The sequence below is a fragment of the Anser brachyrhynchus genome (genome assembly GCF_964034855.1).
Source record: "Anser brachyrhynchus genome assembly, chromosome: Z".
Taxonomy (NCBI): Eukaryota; Metazoa; Chordata; class Aves; order Anseriformes; family Anatidae; genus Anser; species Anser brachyrhynchus.
Window position 1 is genome coordinate 48042962 of NC_137697.1, and position 26239 is coordinate 48069200.

At 39.6% G+C, this 26239-nt stretch overlaps 1 protein-coding gene across 2 annotated transcripts; it reads left to right on the forward strand.

Moving 5' to 3' along the window:
• The first annotated feature begins 308 nt into the window (after window positions 1–308).
• LOC308185697 (S-adenosylmethionine synthase-like) lies at window positions 309–26143 on the forward strand. Of its 2 annotated transcripts, XM_080574155.1 has the most exons (10): window positions 309–560; window positions 6225–6302; window positions 10027–10149; window positions 10797–10909; window positions 11599–11742; window positions 13090–13308; window positions 14803–14985; window positions 17720–17853; window positions 21700–21848; window positions 24221–26143. In XM_080574155.1, exons 1-9 carry the CDS (start codon window positions 488–490, stop codon window positions 21800–21802), a joined length of 1170 nt encoding a protein of 389 aa, XP_080430281.1. In that variant the 5' UTR covers window positions 309–487; the 3' UTR covers window positions 21803–21848; window positions 24221–26143. The 2 variants fall into 2 exon arrangements, with proteins under 2 accessions (XP_080430281.1, XP_080430280.1); XM_080574154.1 differs by lacking the exon at window positions 24221–26143 and having other exon boundaries at window positions 313–560; window positions 21700–23353.
• Window positions 26144–26239: the final 96 nt, after the last annotated feature.

A 26239-nucleotide genomic window follows, 5' to 3' on the forward strand; every position in this document is an offset into this window, starting at 1 on the left:
TCATATAAAAAGAGATACATTTCTGCACAGTTCATTACTGAAGCTAAGTACAATGTATGGATATTGTGTCTAAGATAAAATTTCATTTGCCCCTACAAATTCATGTAAAATCTCTGTGCTTTTTAATCTTGAAGTGCTTTTTACTTAGCACTTAGAAGAATGTAGGAATGGAGGCTTGGGGAATTGTGCAAAAGTATTAAACTCTGGCTTAACTATCTTCACATTTAACTTAATGATAACGCTTCTGAAGAGTTTAACAGGACCAAGGTTAATCAAACACAAAAGTCTTATGAGAGAATTTTCTGTAGCAATGCTTTTTAAAATCCACAAAGATCAGCCGTAATCTTCTGAGGAACAAACATGCGGAAGCAATTACGTCGGCTGTTTGCATAGATACGTTAACCTTTCCACCTCACGTTCTGTCTGTGCTTGTTCCGTAGTTGCTTTGGGTCTTTCTTATTTGCAGACTTGCTAAAAATACTAAGACATGTCAAGTCGTACTTCAAAAAAAGAAAAACGATTTCTTTTTACCTCAGAATCTGTTGCTGAAGGACATTCTGGTAAGTCAAAATACTGACTGAAGCTTTGCTTTTATTAAAACTTGCACTGAAGAATGCTATTTGATGGGAGTTCAGTAATATCTTCCCTCATGGAGAAAAAGAAGAACCAATTAATTACTTTGAATAGATTTCAGATTAGTGTTTTTGCTTGCTTGGCAAGAATTTGTTTTATTTGTTTAGTATGCGACATAGTCTGGCATAGAGGGCTTTAAACTTTTGCTTGAGAGGAAGAAGTTTGGAGACATCTTCTACAAGTAGACTTAGAGCAGCCACATATACTGTGCATTGATTGCTTTTGTAATTCTGCAATGAAAACATTATTTATTTATTTATTTACATAGGTGATCATTTATCTCAATTTCTGAAACATTTGGAATATTGAGCTTTGATTTTCTAGAGAGCTGCATTCCAGATACTAAATATAGCTGTTTTGCCACGTTGCTCTCCTTAATGCAAGTTTACACATGCTGTAGGCGGTACAAAACTAGTTTATTTTCCAGCGTCTGGGACTGAAAGACAATGCTTCAGCTCTAATTGCGGTTCATTAAAATCAGTTATTTTCCACACAGCTTTGTTTAGACAAATGCGCATCTAGAAGCTATGTTAGCTGATGGAGTGGAGGAAGTTTGGACCGTCAACATAAATACTAGTGATTTAAATGTGCAGTAAAGGTAGCAACAGTTCCTTTTATTTTAACCTTCAGATGGATCATTTTAATGTTAAGGCGAAAACTAACATTACTTCTTTCCATATTAAAATAAAAGACAAAAAGCCTAATAGTAAGAAAATAAGGGTGATGTCAAACACTAAACATTTGCAGCTGAGTTTTTGTCGTGTATCTATGTCTCAGGACTGCAGTTTGCTATGTGGGAATGGCATAGTGTGAGACCAGTTATAGTGTCACATCTGTCTGCCCAGCCCCTAGTGAATAGCCCAAGAGCTGCAAAACCACTGCAGCACGTAGTGTATCACATCTAGAACCACTGCAAAACACTTGTTTGCTTTCAACCTCTATGCTGTATGTTGTAATGGGGCAAATAGCTGAAGGCAATAAAACTTATCAGTTGTTCCAGGTTATGCCATTTCTGCTTGAGCATCAGATTCTGTGGCATGAACTCATTTTGCAACTTTCAGGGCTCCTTTTGACTCAGGGCAGTTGGCATATTTGCCATCTAATAAACTTTGGAACTTGGCATTACTGATTTTACACTGGATTTTAAATATAATTTCTGGGTCTGAAATTCTGACCACATGATGTTTCTGTCTTTCGTCTTATGTCCTTGTGTCATCAAACTGTGGTCAGTTTTTAGTCAGCGCTGGTACAATATAACATACATAACCGACCATGTTTCTGATCCTGTAAGTAAACATTCTAGCAAGAAATTTCAGTAAGGTAAGAGGGCAAATCTACAAAAGGCCCCATCTACAAAAGGGGCCCCACAGAGGATCCAGGAAACTACAGGGCCATTAGTCTTACTTCAAATCCTGAGAAAGTAAAGGAACAAGTCCACTTAGAAACGATTACAAGCCAAATGAAATAGGTGACTGGGAGAATCCAGCACAACACTGTTTCCTGGAGTCTCATCCTAGACAAACTGGCAAGATATAGATGGGACATGTGATCTGAGAGATGGAAATTGGCTAACAGACCACACTCAGAGGGTGGTGATTGATGTCTTTCATGCAGGCTGGCAACCCTTCACAAGTAGGGTCTGCCAGGGGTCGATGATAGGCCTCATGCTGTTCAATATCTTCACAAATAATCTGGACAATGAGATTGAACGCACCCTTACCAAGTTTGCTGCTAACACTAAACTGGGTGGTGAGGTGGACATGTTGCATGGGAGATCCATCTTACAGGGATCTGGACAGGATGGAAGAGTCGGCAAGGAAGAACTGCACGGAGTTTAACAAGGACAAGCGTAAGGTCCTGTGTCTGGGATGCCCAGTACAGGCTAGGAACTGTTCTTTGCTTTTAGCCTGGTTTTAATTTGTATTTGAGGTGGTATTGATGGCACAAAGGTTCATCTGTTCAAAATTACAGGCTAGCATGTTTCACATTTCCTTTCTTTTAAAATATGTTGGAAGTTGTACCATTTTGTTAAGAGAATTGAAATAGCATTTTTGCATATCTGTGGGAAAGCTGAACACACGCTAAGTCTCTTTTCAGAGAAAAAGTGAAAAGTATATATTTGTTATCTGGCAGATTGACAGGTATTAAAGTTGTCTCTCATGTAATTTAAATGACCTAAATTGTAAGTTCAAAATCAATGGGCCACTAGGACTAACTGTTAGCGCAGTCATGGAAATTGAATGTGCAGCCTGCTCTGTCAACAAACACAAACCTTCTGCAAGGAGTAAGGGAAACCCCTGAGATGGGGGTGGCCAGAGGAGGTGTCACCACCAGAGCTTCTGCTGGACAGGGGATTGGGCACATGGGGGCAGGAGCAGGGCTGAAACATCCTGGGCACAAGTCAGCCTACAGTGCCATGGTGGTGCTGCCTGCAGCGCCTGCAGCTGGTGTAAGACGCCTTCATGTGGGCTCCTTGGCCATTTGGACAGTTTTTGTCAATTTGGCCAAACTTTTAGCTAAACTCTGGCTCAGTGGGTGTTACCAGCTCTGGCCTGTGAAATCCAAAATTTTAAATTCCTGAATGAAAAGTAATTGTCCTAATGTGCATAAGCTGTAGTGATTAATTGAATGAATGGCTTCCTTTAACAGGTCTTTGTGAAATGTCAGGTTTCTGAATAGTTTAAATGTGGTTTCTTACTCATGAATGTCCTATGAGGACACTTGGGCTGTCCAGTCTGGAGAAGAGGAGGACAAGGGACGACCCCATGGCTCTCTGTGACTCCCAGAGGAGGGGAAGCAGAGAGGCAGGTGCTGGTCTCTGCTCCCTGGTCACCCATATCAGGACAGGAGGGAACGGCACGGAGCTGTGCCAGGGAAGTTCAGACTGGGCATTAGGAAGAAATTCTGTACTGTGAGTGTGGGCAAACATTGGAAAAGGCTTCCTAGCAAGGTGATTGGAGCCCCATGCCTGTCGGTGTTCAAAAAGATAATGTCCTTAATTATATGCATTAACTTTTGGTTAGCTCTGAAGTGATCTTTAAAGGTCCCTTCTGAATGAACCCTTCATCATTCCTGGTGATGCTCCCTTCCATCATTCTATACTACTCTGCAGTTCTCATATTAACTTCACTTTAAGCCTTAAACTTTGCATTGAATTACAGATATTTTGGGGTATAGAATAACTCTTATTTTATAATTTCATTCTTATGTGTTTTCTTTCAAAGAAGATTAAAAGTAAATAAGTAGTTTAAGGTGAACATTCAGTTACACTCCTCCTTCATTAACTTCATCTTTGGGCTCTCTAGTTTACCTGCATGTGTAATGATACTCTCAAAAGAGAGCAGAATCACACAGAATCACAGAATCGTCTAGGTTGGAAGAGACCTCCAAGATCATCTAGTCCAACCTCAGCCAAAACAATAGAGCAACAATAACATAGATAATTACATAGATAATTATGTAAACTTGCAAACAATAAAGGCACCTGGTTTATTGATTCAGACAATGCTGTAGATCCAGCTGTGTAGTTGTATGGCTGAATGTATTTAGGATATTTTTTGTTGTAATGGTGCACTCTCTGCTGGGTCTGCTGTACACTCTCTGCTGGGTTAAAAACTGGCAGGATGGCTGGACCCAGAGAGTAGTGGTGAATGGAGTGAAATCCAGCTGGTGACTGGTTACGAGTGGTGTTACCAGGGGTCGATGCTGGGGCCCATCCTCTTTAACACCTTTATTGATGATTTGGATGAGGGAATTGAGTGCACCCTCAGTAAGTTTGCAGATGACCCCAAGTTGGGGGGGGAAGTGTTGATCTGCTGGAGGGTAGGAAGGCCCTGCAGAGGGACCTGCACAGGATGGATTGATGGCAGAAGCCAATGGGATGAGGTTCAACATGGTTAAGAGCTAGGTCCTCCACTTTTATCACAACAACCCCATGCAGCGCTACAGGCTTGGGGCAGAGTGGCTGGAAAGCTGTGCAGAGGAAAAGGATCAAGGGGTGCTGATTGATGCTCACCTGAACATGAGCCGGCAGTGTGCCCAGGTGGCCAAGAAGGCCAACGGCATCCTGGCTTGTATCAGGAATAGTGTAGCCAGCAGGACCAGGGAGGTGACTGTCCCTTTGTATTCTGCTCTGGTGAGGCCGCACCTCGAGTACAGTGTTCAGCTTTGGACCCCTCAGTACAAGAAAGACATTGAGGCCTTGGAGTGTGTCCAGAGCAGGGCTACAGAGCTGGTAAAGGGCCTGGAACAGACATCCTGTGAGGAGCGGCTGAGGGCACTGGGGGTGTTTACTCTGGAGAAGAGGAGGCGCAGGGGAGACCTCATTGCTCTCTACAGCTACCTGAAAGGAAGGCATGGGGAGCTGGGGGTCAGCCTATTCTCACAGGTAACTAGCGATAGCACTAGAGGGAATGGCCTCAAGTTGCACCAGGGGAGGTTCAGGTTGGAAATGAGGAGACATTTCTTCTCAGAAAGAGCAGTCAGGCACTGGGACGAGTTGCCCAGGGAGGTGGTGGAGTCACCGTCCCTGGGGGCGTTCAAGGAAAGGTTGGACGTGGTGCTCAGGGACATGGTTTAGTGGGTGACACTGGTGATAGGGTGATGGTTGGACCAGATGATCTTGGAGGTCTTTTCCAACATTAATGATTCTATGATTCTAAGATTAATGCATATTCCTCAGGTTGATTCTGCATGTATTCAACATTTCAAAGCTGTACTTTTGAAAAAGTAATATGGATTGCTTTTACCAGCTTCAGTTACCAAGATGAGAAAAAGAGTCTCAATTTGTCCTCTAATTTGCTCACTAACTTTAACAGAGCAATTGACACAGTGAAAAGGAAATTATCAGGTCCTACTAGTAAAATAAATAGTAGGTGCTATAGGCAGAATAGTTTTATTTTTTTTTTCTCCAGTGTTTTTTTCCTTATTTTATATATATATATATATAAAAGGACCAATACCCTGAGACAGTGTTTGCAGATTCTTTTCTAAACTCAAATGAGTTGGATAAGAGTGGATAATGACAGGAGTGGGCTGCAAGCTGACACACCTGTTTGTAGGGAGAACAATGCCTCTTCCCATCCAAAAAAGTTGACACATGAGATCCCCACTGGAGGCAGTGATAAACTACCAGTGGGATAAACACCAGTTTAAGAGCAAATCTCTGACAGTTATAAGATGAAGATCAAAAATGGATACTTCACACAAAAAGTACAATAAAGAGGGTAGGAATGCAAATGCCCTACTAAAAGAGTTTATCTGAAATACATCATCAGAACATATTTCTTACATGTCTTCTTCTAAAATTAATATTTCAGGATGCCTTTGCAGGCCTTTCTCTTTGTCCCTGACCTGGTAGGCTGCTGGTCCTTGCATATGATGATAGTAATATGTTGGTTAGAATTGACTCAAGGAGCGTTGTAAACACAGGCTAAGACATGTTCAGAATTTAAATTGTTAAAATGGCCTCTTGGCAGATGTTCTATAAGCAGAGGTCTCTTGGCCACTGGAAATGAAATTTTACTAAGAAATCACTTTTCAGTTTTTATCACAAAAAGAAATGTTATGTGTTTCTTATTTTTTTCTTTTAGACAAGATGTGTGATCAGATAAGTGATGCTGTTCTAGATGCTCATCTCAGTATTGATCCAGATGCCAAGGTTGCCTGTGGTAAGTTCAATGCAGATAGATAAACAGATTAATGAAGCACAACAAGTAATCTCTGTTGATAAAACGTCCTGTGATCCAAAATTCTTGCAGTAGTTGGCTGGCAGTCAACACTTCAATAGTCAGTCAAGAGGCCAGTTCTTGTGTGCTGACTCAGAGGGTAAGGGAAGACAGGAGAAAGACTGCAGAACATGAACAGAAAAAAAAAGGAAATACACAGCATTTCAGTACAAATTAAAGATGGTGAAATGTAGAAAATAGGTCAGGAGAATACTATTGGTATGGAGAATACTCCATTGGTGTCAGGGAAAAGTGTAGTTGTCAGGGCTAATGATAATGAGCAATCTAGGAAAATTAAGGAAAAAGAGAACTGAGGAAATGTATATGTCAGGACACAATTTCTGATATAGTGAGTAAAATGTATTAATAAAACTAAAATCCATGCGTGCTAAATATATATGTACTGTGCCTTTACGGAACCAGTTCATTTGGATGTGATTCTGATCAAACTGCAGGCTAAGAACTTTTTGTTCTTAGGATTGGGATGAACACAGAATGGGAATGTTTCTAAGGGGCTTTGAGAGCAAAGCCATTTCTTTCATAGAATAAGTGATAGAGGCCATATATGGAACAACAGCATCTTGGGAATACTGTGATCTAATGTGACAGCTGGCCTAAGAAATCTCTTTTGATCCTTGAGGCATAGATGTGAGCAGTGGGAAGATGTAGGGGGAGGGTTTAGTGTTTACTTTAGACTTGGTGAAGCATGTATTTCAGTATTGCAGACAGTTATGCTTCTAAAGCTGCTGAAAAGCTGGAGCTGGTAACAGAGAAATGCTGCAAAAATGACAAGGACTAAAAATGTTTCACAAGGGATGTGAGAAACAAGATCAGTTAGTCTTATCAAAAAGAAGACTGAAGTGTGACATGATTACATAGGTAAATCCCTGATGCCTGTGATCTGCTGGGGGGGGTGGGGTGGGAATAGAAAAATATTAAAACTGCTGACTAGAGTCAGAAAGTTTGAGTATAGCATTAATGTATAAGTCTGGAAAAGATAAGTTGGGTGAACAGATGCACAGTTTGCTTTAAAAAAAAAAAAAAGAAGTAGAAGTAGCTTGGAGAAGAGAAAGCAGTCTCTGGGTGAAACTGTTTAATTGCTCAGGCCTGCACTCAAAGTTTCTGAAAAAAAAAAAAAAAAAGAAATCAAAGCATTATGCAAGTACTAAGTCACTGTAACACCACATTTTATGTAACTATGAAATGTAATTTGTGGAGATGTTGAAACTAGGTTCTATCTACCAATATAAAAATGTATCTGAAGTTCTCTGAATTTTCTTTGCTGCTTGGGCTTGTATGTTCAGCAAGTTTTGCATATGAAGTTCTTAATTATTACACTGGCACTGCCTCATTGCAGGAAGAGGGAGCTGGTCTGTCTATGTGCTGCCAACATAAGATACAGCAGTAAAGTCATGCAAGAGAATATTGTGTGCAAGTAACATAAAACCAAAGGCAAAATCAGTATTCTGTTTCCTCTCTGGTTAAGTGCAAGCCAAATACTTTCTTGGGAATAAGAGATCCTTCCCAGTGTGTTCAGCAAATCAGAGTCAAGAGAAAAAATTAGCTAACTATAAACCATGACAGTACGAAAATGAAGTGGAAATTTCTACCTAGTAGTGGAGTTCAAAATATTCTTTTGGGAAGGCTTAAACATTTAAGAAATCAATCCCCCCATGAAAAGCCCAAAACCTTGTAAGTTAACTTTCTCTTGAGAAGAACAAATGGGGGTGTTGCTAGGTCTCAGTTATGTGTTGCAGCTGTAGTGCAGTTCCTGAGCCATGTTTTCTTTTGGTTGCATTAGATTTCAGTCAGGATGGGAAGTGGTCATAGGTAGCAAGATGAATCATTCTTCTCCTCATACTAAAAAAAGTGTCTTTGTGCCATGAAGTCTTGCATCACTGTCAAAGCTTTGTGTGGCTGTTATGGGCCTGGGAATGTTTCTAGGGACTATTGGCGATGACTGGAGCCTTATTTTGCCATCTCTCCAAGCCCCGGTTCCATAACTTTGTGTTCTTCTGGAAAGGCTTTCCCTGCTGGTAGGGACCACACAGGAAAAGCTGGGAGTCATCCTTCTCTTTGTGCCTGGAATATAGGGTCTCTTCTGCCAGTACAGGAATCACAGAATGATACCTGCCTCACACACAGAGATGGTCTGCTACAGTCAGGCAGGCAGGAAGAACATCGCAAGTAAGTAGGGCAGGAGCACAGGGCTGAGTGTGAAACTAATGTTATCGGCATACCTTGTGCAGTAGCGGTATCCCTGCCAGGATTTGATGAACTGCATATGTTTAGGGCTACTGTACTATTATGGACTCTCACTGGAGACCACCATGCTGTGTTCACAGCGTAATTCAGAGATACAATGTGAGTTGGTATATAGCCCAGTAGTTCAGTATAGACTAATTCCTCTTGCAAACAGAAAAAAAGGTTGCCCTGCACTGTTTTCAACAGCTTGTGTGGATTGTCTAAGCTAAACTGGCAAGTAAAGCTAGCTTGATTGTCTTTATGTGATACTGCAGTCCATACCTCTACAATCTTATAACATATTCCTGCCTCTAATACTTAACCTTGAAAACAAAATTATTCAGGTTAGATGATGACGGGATGGTAAAAGTGACGGATGAAATTCAGCGTAGGCTTATGCAAGGGGAAAGAGAGCACATACAACCCCAAATATTAAAGGCTAGGTTCGTTGCAAGCACACAGAAATTGTACAATTACACAGGGGTTGTCACAGACACACATTTCTGTGGAAAGAGTCAGTTCTCAGTAGCTGTAAAAGCCCATGCTGAGTGTTAGGGATTGCACTGAAGCTAACGGACAGTGGAACCAAGAACATAGTTAAGCCAGTATGTAAATTCATGGTTGCCTGTTGTGAATGCTGTGTGCAGTCTGTTCCTCTTATCCATCCCAGAAAGGCAATAGCAAGATTGTAAAAAGCACTGGAAATAGTAACAGCATTGTCATGCGATGTCTTTCAATGAATAGCCTAGACCTCTTCAGTTCAGAAAACAGGGGATTGAATGGGATATGAAATAGAGCTATACAGCTGTAGATTGTATTGATGTGGTGATTTTTTTGTGGTTGAATGCAGTATGGTTTAACACAAAATGTAGAAGGCATTGCATGAAATTTGAAGACTGCGTGGATGCTTGAAACAATATGAAATGATTCTGCACAGAATTTGTAATGTAGTTGTGGAGCTTCCCACTCCAGGATGCTGTAGATGCTAAAAGTTTTCATGGTTGCTAAGAGCAACTGTGTGAATTAATGTAACAAAAATCTGTCAGATTGGTAATGCCATCTGTTAATAAATGATGTCCCTGTAGCTTCAGCAAGTCCCTGAGCTGAAATTGGTGTAGACCAGGAAACATTTGGAGCACAGCACTATAGACTTGACTTGCTCTTATAGATGTTAGGTGGTGGCCACTATCAAGATAGGATAATTGCATTAGATGGAACCCTCATGCACTGATTTTAATGTTAGTATCAGCTAAAGAGAAGAGTAACTGCATATGCACCTATGCTTACACTAAGACATTTCTGAGTTTCCTCTATAAGTAATCATTTGTTTATAGAATCTTCTTCAGAATCTTCTTGTGTAATTGTAATGACAGTAGCAGTATACATATATATTTTAATTTATTTTTTATATTTTTCCCTGCAGAGTGTGTAGCAAAAACTGGAATGATTTTGCTTTGTGGAGAGATAACATCCCAGGCTGTAGTAGATTACCAACAAATTGTAAGAGAGACCCTTAAGAGGATAGGGTATGATGACTCTTCCAAAGGTGAGTGAGATCCTTCTTGCACTCATTGTTGGATCTGTTCTGCATGTGGCCAAAGTCTTGTTTTTATGGTCTTCTTGAAAATAAAATGAAATAAGTATCCAGACCTACAAGGAAACTCCACAGAGGTTGATACACTTTTTTAAGTGCCACAACTGGTACTGGGGAAGCTATTTTACGGTGGCATGTTCATAAAAGACTTATTATTGGAAGGGCCATCTACCTCTTGCTCCTTGATGCAGAACTAGTGTTTGCTCAAATGTCAGAAGATGGTTACATCTGCAGGTTTGTACAGTAAAAGCCTTGACACTAGTGCTCCTTGTGCTTGGGGTGACTAAACCTACAAAAGGATTATAAGCAACATCACAAATGCTTTTGTGGGGCAGCTTGTACAGCTACACTTCACCCATCAGTTTAAAGAGTTAAATTTTCAACTAATACCTCTTACTTGCCCAGATCTTGAGACTGTTAAATGTGTTGATACTGTCTACTTCTGTTAGCAATACAAAACCATGACAGTTTAGGAAAGTTAAATGCTTACAGTTATTAAAGTCTTAGCCAAGATAACTAGATATTCCCCAAATGCTTCTCTAGCAGTTCCTGAACTTTGAATAATATATGACCTAACTTTCCAAAACTCCCTTCACTAGGATTGGACTATAAGACTTGCACAGTTTTAGTGGCCTTAGAACAACAGTGTAAAGAGATCAAGCATGCCGTCTCCCATGGCAAGAGTGATGATGACATTGGAGCAGGGGATCAGGTAATGGGATTTCATTCCAGGCACTTACTCAAATTTAGTATATGCACGAGCAGTTAGATTTGTGTTGGACCAGAACCTTAAAAGCCACTGTACGAATTAAACTGTAAGAATTAATGGCTAAATACTGTGCACTCTCTCAGCCTCTAGAAATGCCAAAAAAAAAAAAAAAGAAAAAAAAAAAAAGAGAGAGAGAGAGAGAGAAAAGTAACATAGCCATCAGTAGCTTCATGAAAGTGGCTTTTCTTGTATCCAGTGGCCTTACTCGTTAGAGCTACAAGTAACCTTTCTATCAGTAGGTGGCAGTGCTGGTCTTTCAAGTCCGAAGAGTAGCCCCGTCCTGCTTCTCAGGCGTCATATGTAGCATTATTTTAATTGACATGAATGGGGAGAGGACCGAGCAATCTTTATGAGCTTTATGTCTATTAAGCCTTTGCAGTGGATTCTCATGGATGCTGAAGTCACTCTTGGGAACCAGATCTTGGTGTAACTCTGATTCTTGTGCATGAAAGTGTATAAATGTTATTTCAGACTGGTTGTATTCACTTCGCATGTTACTGCTGCCTATTTCTAGGCTTGGGTGGTTTTAAAGTACTGTGTGGTAAAGACAGGTGCAGAAATGGAAAGGGAACATGGAAATATGTGGCTTTTTTCCCCTGTTTTTCAATACAGTTCTCTGTTTTTCAATGCAGGGTTTGATGTTTGGTTATGCCACTGATGAAACCGAGGAATGCATGCCCTTAACAGTCCTTCTCGCACACAAGCTTACTGCAAGGATAAAGGCTCTGGAACGGAATGGAACATGGCCCTGGGTTAGACCAGATGGGAAAACACAGGTTTGTAAAGTAGAAGCATAAAAAGGAGCTTACAAACTTTAAGGGTGAGTAACAACAGAAATCATTTACCCTGTCTGCTGCTAAACCAGAATTCATGTTGTTGTTTGTTTGTTTTCCCAAAAATGGTGGTGTCTGTTTTATATTTCAAGGTGGGGTGAATTTCACAAGGTACATCTGTGTGTAGCACACATGGGATGTTTAAACTGTTCTGTCAGTGCCTTTGCCGTTTTCTTTAAAATAACACCTGTATTTTGTTTCTTTTCCCCTGGAGACTAAGATTAACGAATTGCCGTCATCAAGCAGTCGCTGTTGCTGTTGTTGTTTGTTTGTTTGTTTTCTGCACAAATATCAGTATTCCAGAATCCTGGATTGAGATAGTTCCATGGTTTCTCAGCTAAAACAGGCCTGCTCTTGTGTCAAACCCTATATATTCTGTATTTGATCACTGGTCAGAGCCACTAACAGCCATGTTACAGAGCTGAATGGATGAGTCACTGTGCCACACTGTAAGAGTGATGTACTTTGGCAGTCTCAAAGGCAGTAAGTCGTCTGTCTTCCAGGCTGTGAAATCTTCAGGGGAGGAAAGGAAATCTATACATGCCTACCCAAGGCAGCGCAGTGCTTTATTCTTAATTGTTGTTGCCTTAGTGGGAATGAACTGCTTTGAGTTATACTGCTGCAACTGTTAGAGTACAACGTGGGTTGTGTCCACTCCTTCTGTAAGCAGTGCACAGAACACGTGAATATGCCTGCCATGGTGTATGCATCCAAACATTTTTGAAGAGCAGGAAAGTAGAGGTCTCCTTACTCTACAAGAAAACCTGTATTAGGGATGAAGCAATACCATATATATGCATGTATATAAAAGTCATGCAGTGTGTAGCAGAAGATACAGCCCACTATATCATAAACTACAGTTACTCATTTCAGCAGGGTTCTCCAAAAATTAATTTGGCTTTACTATTTGAAGTTATGTTAACATGCCAAACTGAATGAGTTTAGCATCTGTCAGTAGAAATCATAGGCTTCTGTATCATACCAGCTGATTTTTTGTATCTCTGTGGAAATACGTGTAATATCCTTTACTTAACTCTTTTGGTGATGGTACTTTAACACTTTCTGTATCTTTTCCCACAGTGATACTAAGCATCAGCAACAATTCATTAATTTTCATCCCCTTTCCCTTCATTTATTTTACATTGGTTTTTTTTTGTTGTTTTTTTTGCTCTAGAAAAAAAACTTGAGGTTTTTTTTTATTTTTATTTTTCGAACTGGTGTTCCACCTGAAGAAGAGTACTGTAGAGGTGCTGCTGACCTTGAATATTCAGTGATTTCTTTTTTTTCTAGGTCACTATGGAATACAAGGACAGCAATGGAGCAGTGGAACCCATCCGAGTACACACAGTTGTGATTTCAGTACATCATGCCCCAGACGTACCTCTACAACACATACAGAAGGAGCTAATGGAGAAAGTTGTTAAAGAAGTCATTCCAGAGAAGTATCTTGATAAGCACACAATTTATCATCTGCTTCCAAGTGAAAAGTTTGTAGAAGGTGGTCCTAAGGTATGGTACTCTGAAAGAAGAAAGGATAAACAGGCTTGGATTCAGAAAGCCTGAACAGACGTTGCCACGTTTCTAAATGTTGTCTTGCATTGCTATACCTTTAAATAAAAAAAAATATATATTTTTAAGGAAGCTTCAGTCACTTCTACTGGTTTTAGTACTGGACAGCTCGCATCTAAACTAAGCTGTACCTGCTTGGATAGCCAAATATAAAAATTCTTGGATCTTTGTCTTGCTCCCAGAAGGCTTATTAAATGACTGAATGTCATCCTTTAGGTCACATGCTAAAGTGCCTGACAGGAAGAATCTCTTTGCTTTCACACTAAAAATAAAATATAATAATAATAATAATAAAAAAAATAAAATAACATCTATAATTGAGTTTCTACATATAAATAAACAAGCATCTACATTTAAATCATTCAGAAAGTTTCACAAAAGTTAATGGAACCCTTAATGTACTAAATCCCTTGTTACTCATTAGAATTTGACTTGTATTCCAGTTTCCACATGCCAGTACAAATAAGCAGGTCATTGCTATGAAATTGTAAAAAGTTTGTTGTACAAAACTTTTTGGTTTTGTGTAAGGAATTAAATTACTAAAGTTAAAGGTGTGCTCATGATCATACTGGGATGATGTAGGGATACTGCTTTCATTGAGGAATAAATATCAGCTTTACTCCCATATTACTTATTTGGAGATTTAAGGTTAGTGTATTAACTAAGTTAATACAATTAAACAGTTAATGCTGTTTTAGGATGGAGTTTCTTGACACTCTAGAATTTGTTTAACAGCTTGAAGTCACCAGCTCTGCTAATCTCACAGAAAGGCAGTAATTCTTTGCTGGTTGAACACGTTAAATCATCTCATCAAGTTGTGGAAGGAGGCCAATGGTGAGTTTCCATCACAGGGGATGTCGGCAGGTGGAAAGAAGCAAGAAGTACCAAGCAGTCCTTGTAATGCCAGTGAACTGTTGGATGAAGTCAGCTAAAATATTTCAGTGCTCTTGCGCTAGACAGCACTGAGATGCAGCCCTGTGAAGCTACTGGTTCCTCTTTAGTATGTGTACGTAAGTGAAGATTGTTAACCTTTTAGGTCTTATGTGATCAAGGCCTTATGTTCAGCAAGGCCTTTTGTCTCTCTAAATTCTTCACCTCTGTCAAGTGTTGTTGAGTGAAGTCCTTGGTCAGCAATCCAGAGAGAGTATTTCAACGTTGCTGATTTGAAGGGAGCACACGTTTTGTGATACTTTCAGTTACGTCACTTTCTTATTAGTTTTCTAAAGTTATTGCAGCAAAGATGGTTTAGTACATCCTTGAAAAAATAATTCCAGTTATGTACACACCATTCATTACACAGTTGTATGTGAAAGTAGATACTGTGAACAATGAGTTGTATCTTTGGCAAATGCAAAATAAAGCTGTACCTAGTAACCTAGCATGGCATTGGATAAGCTGTTGTGTCTCATGAATATTCAATTGTTCGTCCTGCAGAGTGATGCTGGACTGACTGGCAGGAAGATCATTGTTGATACCTATGGAGGCTGGGGAGCCCATGGCGGAGGCGCTTTCTCTGGAAAAGACCCTTCCAAAGTCGATCGTTCTGCAGCGTATGCAGCTCGCTGGGTTGCAAAATCTCTGGTAAAAGCTGGTCTCTGCAAAAGAGTATTAATCCAGGTAAGGGCAACTGTGAAAGTAATACACCATAACAGGAATTCTGTCTCTTCAGTTTTTCTCTCGGAATACGTGCCACAATCACAGTCCCACTCCAGCTTCAGAAGAGCATGTCCCATACTAAAATGGGTCTCCAGGATGTTCCTCTTGGGAAAGTATTAAGGAGCCCTGTGAGGGAAGCCAAAGACACAGGCCAGGAAGTACCTGAAACAAGGAGTGTTCTAAGGAGCATTCTTTCTCCAGCTCTGTTGCTACCCCTGCTTCTGGGTACTACATCATTGCTGCTTTTATTGCAGGGAACTCAAGTGATCTTCTCCACACACGTGCACTTCCAGCACTTCAACTTGTGTTGCACTGCACATTACAGACAGTTACGTTAGCAGTATCTAGATGTGGCTGTGCCACCTTCTCTTCTAAATGCTCACATTGCTTGTAGCTTTAACCACTTCATGCTGTATTTGAAATTACCCAAAAGTTACTGTGAATTCTCTGTTGTGGGTTACGGATATACTATTATTGTGTGAGGTATGACTAAAAGCAAAATTCAGTTATATAAGACTTTTTAAAGAGTTTAATACAAGAAAAACTTTCATCAGTCTTATGTGCTCAGAAGAAATGCTGTTCCTTCCTCAGGCATGAATTTTGGGGATTATTAAGTCTAAGAAATGGAAGAATTTTTTTTATTGACACTTACACAGTTACACCATTAAGTACAAATCCAAAGTAAATGCTAAACAATTGAGGTTTGTCCAGACAATTGGTAATACCTGCATGCTTCTTCCAAGTAGCTGCAAAGTTGTAGCTTTAACCTGGTATAACAAATTACTATATTAAAACATAGCTGTGATCTGGCTGATACTTTGTTGCAGGAGTATGTTTAGAGTTCTTTACCTTCTCCATGGAGCAGAGAAGAGGTCCACTGAATCTGTTTAAAATCAATGATTTAATACCCAGACATATCGATTAGGAACAGGACCCCTTGCTTTATATGTGTATGTGTTTGATATCTGATTAAACTGAAAGTCTTGAGTAAGACAAGGAAAGGGGAGATCGGGAATACAGCAAGCACAGATAGCAATGTCCAGCAAATTACTGATTTTTTTTTCTTTCTTTCTTTCTTTTTTTTTTTTTTCTGAGGGGTTAGAATACAAATTTCTGACTTCTTGGTATGCATATTTGTAGTGGCATTTTTGAACGCATATATCACTGTCTTAATTCATTAGTTAGGTGGGAATGTTGTTATTTCATAACTCTGAGAGACCCTCCTTAAGTTCCTGAGCTTGACCGTAGTAGACAAGGCAAGATTAATTTCATAAACAGCAAACTACGGAGATGTCAGATATTAGCAATAAAGGGAAGAAAGGAAGAGAGAAAACAATGAGAACAGAAAAGCAAAGGTCCTTTTAAGTTGTAGAAGGCTGGATTAAAGATTAACATAGAAAAATCTATCAAGTGGAAATATAAATGTGTTTTCATCTCAGCAGTGGCTGTATTGTAAGACCCTGCCAGCCTCCATTGAGGCTTATGATTGAGCTGGCTTTGCTATGGACCTTGTTTCCACAATAACTAGCTTTTAATACTAAAAAGGCAAAATGCATAATGAAGGGAACTGCAGGCTGATTAGTTGTATTTTATCACAAATACAGTGTAGTTTTTATTTAGCATGATACAGGATTATCAGCCTATTTTTTAATGAAAAACAGGCTTACCATTACAATGACTTACCATTAGACTGTTAGACAACTCAAAATTATCTAAGGGGAAGATTTGCATTACTGGGGTAGTTTCTATCAAAAATCAATTCTGGGTTACTAAGAAGTACGAAGATAGAACTGAGCCATTGGACTATTGCTTCCTGAAGTCTGTAGAAACCAGACACAGTGAGGAATACCTGTGAACTGCAATGAAATGGTTTGTGTTGCTTAGTTGCATTCAAGCAAAACACATTTTCATATAAATGCATCCTGATTAAAAAAAAAAAAAAAAAAAAGAAGAATGTGTTAGCCTATGGTACAGGAGGACTATGTTCCGGAAAGGGACTGAATGACAAAAGCAAATAGATTTCAAGAGAATTTGACAGTACTGTGCTAAGGTGAAAAGAAACTAATGTGATTCTTGGACATCAGAAAGATGCTATAGAGCTGAATATAATGAAATTGCAGGCAGTACTCCCTGGATTAGTTTGTGTGTTTCTGATAATTGTGTTTTTAAAAGTACATGAAAGTATTGGATGAAGACAGCGCATGCAAAAAGTTGTTCTGGGAAAACAAGTGCTTTAAGAAGATTTAAAGCTTTTTTTTTTTTTTAGTCCCATCCTACATTTTTTTTTTTTTTTACTTGCCTCTGGGAAAAAAACAAAAACACTCCCCCCCCCCCCCCCAAAAAAAAATATTTGTAGATCTCAGAACCTGAAGTCTCAGGGGCTTGAAGTCCTTGAGTCTAACTGATGGCGAAGGATGCAAAATGACAGTATCTGAGCACTTAGAAGGTACCTCTTTTTCTTTTAAGGCTTGTCACCCAGGTCTAATATTTGACCAAGCTGAACATTTTATGAAGAAAATAGGTGATTTCCTAGCATAAAAGAAAAACAGCACAAACATATTTTCTAGCTTTCTATATACAGAAAAAAGTACATATGATCTTCCCTTGTTAAATAAGATAGATCTTTGCTTTCTCTTAAACAAAATGTAGGAAGGACTCTTTAACTGCATCTGAGTTATGTGTGTGTCTTCCACAGCTATCATACGCTATTGGTCTGAGTCATCCTCTTGCGATCTCAGTGTTTCATTATGGAACCTCAGACAGATCTGAAGAAGAGCTGCTGGAGATTGTACAGAAAAACTTTGATCTACGCCTTGGAGCTATCATAAGGTTTGTGTGCTATTAGTATTTGCTGAAAGGAATCTTATCCCTAATGCTGTTTAAAAACAGTTCAATATTAATGTTTCTGGCTGCTAACCTCACAGAAGTCACCTTCATCATATGTCTATTGCTGCTGTCATTTCTGCTGTTGCCTGACCCATGCACTCAGTAGAACATACAAAGCCTGATTCATAAGCCTTATCACAAGATGTTCTGAATAAGTAAGACTTTGCCGAATTATATAATGCCATATCTCCCAGTAACCCTGGTAGCATGCTATAGTGCAGTTCGTTAGTCAGGTGGTAGCAAGCTTGATTAAGTAGAATTAAAATTTAACATTAGATGCAGTGTGTAAGCCTCCCAATCCCAGATTTATCTGAAGAGCATCAGAAATATTGCCTCTTACTGAAAGAAGTACTCAGTTAAATATGGTCTCCCCGCGTTCGATCTTTAGGTGGCAACAACTTGTAAGTCAGCTGCCACACGACGGCAAGATTCTGGTGCCTTCACTTTACAAGCGGTCCCTTTGAAACGAGTGGGTTGTTATGTGGTGTAATTTGCTCTTACTCATGCACAGAAACTGTGCATTCCCTTACCACAGTAGTGACAGAATGGTGTTTGCTGTTGCTTTTCTGGGGATGTTGACCATTAGCCCAAAACAGAAAGCAGCGCTTTTAAGTTACTAGCTTCTTCAAAAGAGCAAAATGTAACCTCTGTTCTGCATCAGAAAATCTGAACAATGAGACACTCCCTAGTTGTAGCATGTAGCATGTTTAAGTCGACTATACTTAATTTAAATGGAATACAAGTTTCTTAAATGCTCTCTTAAGCCTCGTTAAGAGGTTGAAGTATCTTGTGTTTAAAAAAACAGGAAAAAAAAAACGAAAAAAGAAAAATCCTTCCATGAGATGAGATGTCTTGAAGTGAAAAGTCAGTTGTGATCAGAAATGTATGAGTCATTGAGGCTACAACGCAGTCACTGAGAGCAAGAAAATCCAAAACTACTCAGGCTGCTTCCGGCAGCCAACCCAGTTATATACCTTTCTGGAATATTTCTGGACTTGAGCAAGGAGGTGTTTTAGACAGACATAGTTGTTATATTTAAAGAAGCATGAGAATCATGATTTTCTCTCAGAGCAAAAAAGGCTGGAGGAGAGAAGCAAAGTCAGCTCCTGTGCTTATCAGCAGTGACCCACCTACATACCATGCAGCAGTAATTTGACCCTAATTTTTTTTTTCTTCTTTTTGTCCTTTTGCAAATAACTCAGGATGTGAACTTTTACAGTATCACAGTATCACAGATTTCTAGGTTGGAAGAGACCTCAAGATCATCGAGTCCAACCTCCGACCTAACACTAAGTACTCCACTAAACCATATCGCTAAGCTCTACATCTAAACGTCTTTTAAAGACCTCCAGGGATGGTGACTCCACCACCTCCCTGGGCAGCCCGTTCCAATGCTTAATAACCCTTTCGGTAAAGAAGTACTTCTTAACATCCAACCTAAAACTCCCCTGTCACAACTTTCGCCCATTCCCCCTCGTCCTGTCACCAGGCACGTAGGAGAACAGACCAACCCCCACCTCGCTACAGCCTCCTTTAAGGTAACTGTAGAGAGCGATAAGGTCGCCCCTGAGCCTCCTCTTCTTCAGGCTGAACAAGCCCAGCTCCCTCAGCCGCTCCTCGTAAGACTTGTTCTCCAGACCCCTCACCAGCTTGGTCGCCCTTCTCTGGACTCGCTCGAGCACATCCATGTCCTTCCTGTAGCGAGGGGCTACAGGAGGTAGGTGTAGGAGGCTTTAGGAGGTAGGTGTTACTGCAAATCTGTAGTCCATCATCCTAAGACCTAATGATAGAGTCTCACTTTCTCAGACCTGAAAAAGTTTTGAATCTCCTGGCTGATTTTCACCAAACTTTGCAGTCTGGACTTCTTACAAGTTTCATGAAATATACAACTAATGGAGAGAGACACTCTCTCTTTTTTCTATTAAGGGAGTTGCCACACTGTGAATTTACTTCTTATTAAAATCTGTAGAATTTGACATGGGAGCTCAAGTCTGAGATAGATAGCAGCAAGAGTCTGACTTCATCCATAGAGTCTGTGTCACTTTGAGCAATATTGGTTTTAAAGTATCTGTTCTGAAATGCTAACATGTGTGTTTGATGTCTCATTATTTGAGGAAACCACTTTTAATGATTCACTTCTCTTTTCAATCTGGAGCTATTAATATCATTCTAGTCTATGTATTCTGGAGGAATCTTGATCGTATTTGACTATGAGGGGGAAAACGCCAACATCTGAATGAATGCGAGGGTTCTTTTTTCCTTAGAAGGGAGCCATTTCTCAATACCAATTTACTATCAGGTGGTATCAATATTTTTCCAGTGAGGCCAACCTTTTGCAGTTCTTTTCAGAATGTTTTCTGAACATATACACTGAGAGTAGAGTTGAGGTTTTTCTTTGTTTCTTTGTTAACTTTTTAATATATGTATTCTGAGTTAATGCAAAGCATTATAGCAACTTAAGTTGCTAGGTAATGTTTTCTACATGTTATCATTTTACTAATAGAATTAAAACGCTTCCCTTGTAATTATGGCAGTCCATTGCCATCAATAATTTGTGTGGAGGTTCCCAGACACTTTCCTTGATTTGGTAGAGACAAAAAATACTGCATTTTTAAAGTACATTATCTTAGTCCTAGAAGTGGTGAAGGCAGTAAGAAGAGAAGAAAACAGGCAAAACCAAGATAATTTTTTAGTGAATACTTCCTCGATAAATTTACCTCACAACCATTAAAGTCCTTTAAATGATGCTAGCTACCAATTCTAACCAAATAAGCACCAAAGTATTTTATGCTCTTTTATTTTTCATCTAGTTGGAACTCACATTTTGATGTTTTTTTTATTACAATCAAGTACAAATGACTGTTGTGGCTCTTGAAGCATGTGATCGTATTACATAAAATATTATTTGAGGCAAGAGTTAGCTGCTGTTCATCATAAGATCCATAAATGACCCCTTAACTGTGAGAGTGTGTAATATCTTCACCATCTAAAATGGATTAACAATTCTGTTAGTATTTGTGTTTCTTTTCTTACTTTGCTATTCCTCAGCCAGTTTTCTCTCTAGCAGCTTAAGATATGAATCTTCTATTTTAAGCGTGCTTTCAAAGGTAATTAAACATAATAATAACAAATGAAGAAAGCAGAAATAGAAGAAAATGTCAGGCCTTGCCTGAAATAAAGAGAAACATCTGTGTAGACACCTTTGACTAACCATTTAGCATAGCTGCAATCTGCTACATGATGCGGACTAAAACCCAAGAATCATGACTTGCATCTTCATTATTTATCCAGCCATAGTCATTGCTATGCCCTATTCTAGTGACTCCGTGCATCTACATAAGCAGTTTTAAACCTCCACAGTTACTCAGTCCACCAGATGATCATCTTTGGCTGCTTTTTTTGAGATCGACGTTGTCTATCTAGCGGAGTAGCACTGGAAAATATTCTGTATTAGACTCACAATACACACAATACACAAAATACATTCATACTTGCACAGGTATACCTGAACTTTATTCCAATAGCAACGTTTCTGCATCGGAGTGCTTATAAAGCTGAACTGTATTACCTTATCTTTGTTAAATTTGAAGAAAGCTGACTGTTTGTAGTCACTTTGAATCGAAGCCATCAGCTCACTACCTTTCCTGATGTACTTCTTATTGACTGGGCAAGGAAACAACGCCTAATTTTTTTCATCTTTATTCTAGGGATAATACTGATTGTCTGTCTGACATGTCTAAATCACAAAACACATTGGAGTAAAGTGTCGTGTTTTTTCTTTTCATTCAGGGAGCTGGATTTGAAGAGGCCAATCTATCAAAAAACAGCTTGCTATGGGCACTTTGGGAGAGAAGAATTTACATGGGAAATACCCAAAAAGCTTGTGTATTAAGCTTTTCAGAATGCTTCATTTAATTGACGGGTGGTTTAACAATCAGGTACAATTCCAAGCTGTTCATGAAAAGACTGTATCTACTCTTTTTTTAAAATGACATGGTGTAGCTAACAGATGTACTAAAAATTAACTGTATTTAATTTCTAACTTTCACCATGACCTCATGCTTTAAATGCACGCAGCTCAGTCTAACGTATTTTTCATCTCTGTCTTTGGTAACGTGAACAATTCAGGCCTTTGGCTGTAATCAGAGGTAAATTGCATAGATGGTTGTTGAAGTCAGTACTGTCCTGCCAGAGAAGCCTGCTACTGCTTACCCAGTTAACCGTGTGCTGAAGTGGGTGAGGTAACTTCCAACAGCTCCCTGTGACAGAAGAAAGAAATAGTGCAAATTGCCTTAATTCTTTGGGCAGTGACCTCCACGACTACAGTTTTAGTTATGGTCTTTCTGGTCAAAGCAAATTATTAAAAACACCCATTTCAGAATGTAGTTTGTTGTAACTCTAAACATACTTCGGTCTGAGGTAGTGTTATCTGTTTGCTTTTAACATTATAGTTTCGTAGGTTTACCTCCATGAAAGCTGATGGACTCCTTTGTTGTAATTCTTTTACTTATTTATAGTTATCCGTTTTCAAACTGAAAATATCCATGTCTGCGTGAGCTGGAAAAGGTTGTTTAATGTTTCAGTTAAGTTTCATTTAGTCACTTCTGAAATGTAAAAGCTTTTTGTAAAAAAAAAAAAAAACTTGGAGGACATTATTGCCCTTTGACTTATGGTTAAGAGCACAAAATGGAGAGGGAGAATTCAAAATCATTCAGCTATTTTTTTATTTTTATTTTTTTCAAGAACTGGAAGAGGTGAAAAGGCTTGCATACAGGAGGTAGCACTATCCATCCAATCTCCAGAGCTTCTGTCTACACATTTTTAGCAAATCTTCTAGTAACTATTGAATTAATTTTACTTTCATAGGATAGCTATTTTTCTCAATGTGAAATTTTCTTCAAGAGCAGTAGAAGAAGTGTGCCTTGTTTAAAACAAGCAAACAGAAAAAGGCTACCTCTGCTAAATTTGTAGTGCTTAATACAAGATCAGAGAAAAAACAATTGCTCCACAAAATCAATTAACATCTTTTCAAATGTTTTCCTAATATCATTCTAGAAATGAATCATTTAAACTGTAGCCTCAAAAATGAAAAACGGTGCCCAGAGCAGACATAATCATCAAGACTGAAATTATTGCTGAAAATTTAGGTAAATTATAATGTAGCCTACGTACAGCAGTCAATCAAAATATTTTTATTTCCAAGCATTGCAACTAATATTTTAATAAATGTGTTAATATCAAATGAACAGGCTTTTCTTTGAAATATGTGTCTACAATATGTTATACAAATCCATCAAAATATAGTGGTTCATAATCTATGTAAGAAATTATAATCACATATCGGGTTAAAAGCCCAAAATAGTTTATGCATTGTATTTTGTGACTTCATCCAGAGTAGCAGGCTGCACAGATATTCAGCTAATAAAGTTACAAGAATGAAAAATATGTGTTATAGTAAAATAATTTGTAACACCGTAACGACATACACTGTAACATGTAGAGGCATTAGTGGCTGTTCTAGGAAACGTGTTTCTTTCTTCCTCTTCTTTTTTTTTTTTTTTTCAAATAGTGAATTTAGATGTGCAATTCCAAAAGTTAATGATCCTTATGAGATCCTTTGAGGCAGAATTAAACCTAAATCTTTCAAAAGGACATCGTTTCACTCAAACCTAGAGAAGCCAATTAGAGAAGAAAATGAATGAAACGGAAGTGCCAGTTTGGCTATGAAAGTGCCTTTCTTTCTGATCTCAGAATAGATGAAGAGTTTCTGCAGGCGAAATGAACACATTAAAATTAAGAAAGGTCAAAACCTGTTCTATTTGCTTTGTGTCAGAATTAGCTTTGACTCATGCTTTCAGAGTACATCACAAGATCAGCTGCACCAAAAAATACAAACCTTGGAGATGTAATTAATCTTCCTTCTAAGATGGGACACTTTCCTTCTTCTGAGATAGATTTTCAGCTGTGCTGAACCTAACAAACCTTATCTAGAGCCATGCAGACATTATTATGTATCCCATTTTGTTAACTGTATTTCTCTCAAATGCTACAGAGAAATGCAAAATGGAATGTTAATTCATCACTTTTCAATTCATTTAATTCCTAATGAGCTGAAAGCAATTACTGGAATGGAAATTAAAGTGCATATCTTTACTACATGCTAATAAACACAACGAACTTGTCATTTAACATAACCTCAGTTTATAGCTCTCCACTGCCTTGACCTTGTGGTACGAAAGGAAATTCCTTCTTTACTACCTTCACCACCTAAGATTTTTGGTCTAATGACTCTTTGCTCTTTCTGGTGCAGGTTGTAGAAGGAAGAGGTCTGAATGAGAGTTAAAATGAGAAGACCACAGCATTTTCATCAGGAGCTCAACCATCCTGCAGCAGTCCAATGTGTTTGTCAGAACTGGGATGCAAATTTTTAACAGATGGCAAAACCTTGTTTTCCTCTGCTTTTGATGATGCCAGCATAAAAATTGATAGGCCTTCATGCCTTTAGCAACTTTAAAAAACCATGATGCATAAATAACAAAGAACATGAAACTCCTTTTGGCTGCATACTGTTAAAACCAGAGCATTTTAACACCATTTTTTCCTCAGCAATAAACAAAAGAGCTCAACCTCATCCTCAACCTGATTCAACCTCAGCAATAAACAAAAGAGCTTTCAAGCAGCTGCACACATTTCAAACCCTGTCTTACTTAGTGGTCTGGTTGACCTCTCAAGTATAGTCCTAAATATTAAAAAACACGGGTCAGTAAAATACCCTGGTATTCTTTCCAGTATTTTGGCCAGGAAAACAACATTTACATCAAACCTCTCCTACCATAACTGTAGTAATGGGAGTTCTAGATCTATCCTGATTTTTTTCCAAATATAGCATTCCTGCTTCTTACCCTACATTTTTTCTTAGAATTCCTTCACGTGTAATATGCACTTTCCTGAAATCTTTCTTGGGATGGACTCCCACTGTTGTCTGTTACTGTGCCATCTGAGCAATTTGAAGGAACCAGAGGAATTGTACAAATTGGGGAATTTTAGTATCAGATCTCACATTTGGTGCCTGTCTGTGTGCAATATTTTGACTGAAATTTTGGATTATTCACTCCTTGTGCCAAGATCCTTTCGCAACAGTCAAATCAAATCTCTCTTCTAGCATAGTTTCAAAATTTTAAATGAGGTTGGTTTTCACTGATGGAATCTCATTTGCTCACTTTTATACTTTAAAAATATATGTACACACTGGTAGAGAACCAAGATTTTTAGGCAACATCTAAAGGCATTTCAAGCAGGCATAAGCCTGTAGTGCTGCTGAAAGAAATAGTTCTGCTGTCTTGTCACCCTCAACTGTTTTTTCCGGACTTTGGACCATCTCTTTGGTGCTGAGGTGAATGTGAGGCTTAGTAGTGAAACCAACAGGGAACTGGCCTATATTAAAGCTAGTTGGAAAAAAGAAAAAAAAAAGTCTCCAGCCCAGGTCGTCCAGTCTGTTACTGAAGATAAGGCAGAAGCCTGTCTTCATTTAAGCTAAGTGTGAATTTTATTTGCCTCGTATTCCACCTCTGACACTGTTCCCCTTTTGGGGAATAAGAAAGTTGCTAACATCAAGTGCAGACCTTCAAATGCAGAAGGATTGATTCTGTGGTTCCTCATAACAACCCCGTTCCTTTCCCAGTGGCCTGCTATGGATGAGTCTTTGAAGAGGAACATGTAGGTGAACGATGGGACAGGGTGTAATGAGCTGTCTATGGGTAGCGGCTGAGGGACCTGGGGATGTTTAGTCTGGAGAAGAGGAGGCTCAGGGGAGTCCTCGTTGCTCTCTACAACTGCCTGAAAGGAAGGTGTGGGGAGCTGGTGGTCGGCCTCTTCTCACAGGTAACTAGCGATAGGACCAGAGAGAATGGCCTCAAGTTGCGCCAGGGGAGGTTCAGTTTGGAAATGAGGAGACATTTCTTCTCAGAAAGAGCAGTCAGGCACTGGGACGGGTTGCCCAGGGAGGTGGTGGAGTCACTGTCCCTGGGGGTGTTCAAGGAAAGGTTGGACGTGGTGCTTAGGGACGTGGTTTGGGACCAGACAGGTGCGGCGTTACGGGGCGGTGCGGGAAGCGCAGAGCCCCACAGCCCACGGCTGCCGGCCGGGAGCCGCCACCTCGCGCACTGAGGCACCGCCTGGAGGGGACGGGAGCGGGACCGCCGCAGGCTCCCCCCTCGGACCGGCTCCCCCCTCGGACCCCACCCCCGCCGCCTCCCGCCCAACGGCCGGGCGGGAAACCGCGCCCCGCCCCTCGCGGGCGTGGCCTCGCCGCACCGAGGGGACGCGGCGC

What these genes read in the sequence shown, in the direction of transcription:
- LOC308185697 (XM_080574155.1), top strand. Translation starts at nt 488, where the DNA reads ATGTCAAGTCGTACTTCAAAAAAAGAAAAACGATTTCTTTTTACCTCA. An exon ending in GTATGATGACTCTTCCAAAG is followed by an intron (nt 10,150 to 10,796) that starts GTGAGTGAGATC and finishes TCCCTTCACTAG; the next exon opens with GATTGGACTATAAGACTTGC. An exon ending in GACCAGATGGGAAAACACAG is followed by an intron (nt 11,743 to 13,089) that starts GTTTGTAAAGTA and finishes TTTTTTTTCTAG; the next exon opens with GTCACTATGGAATACAAGGA.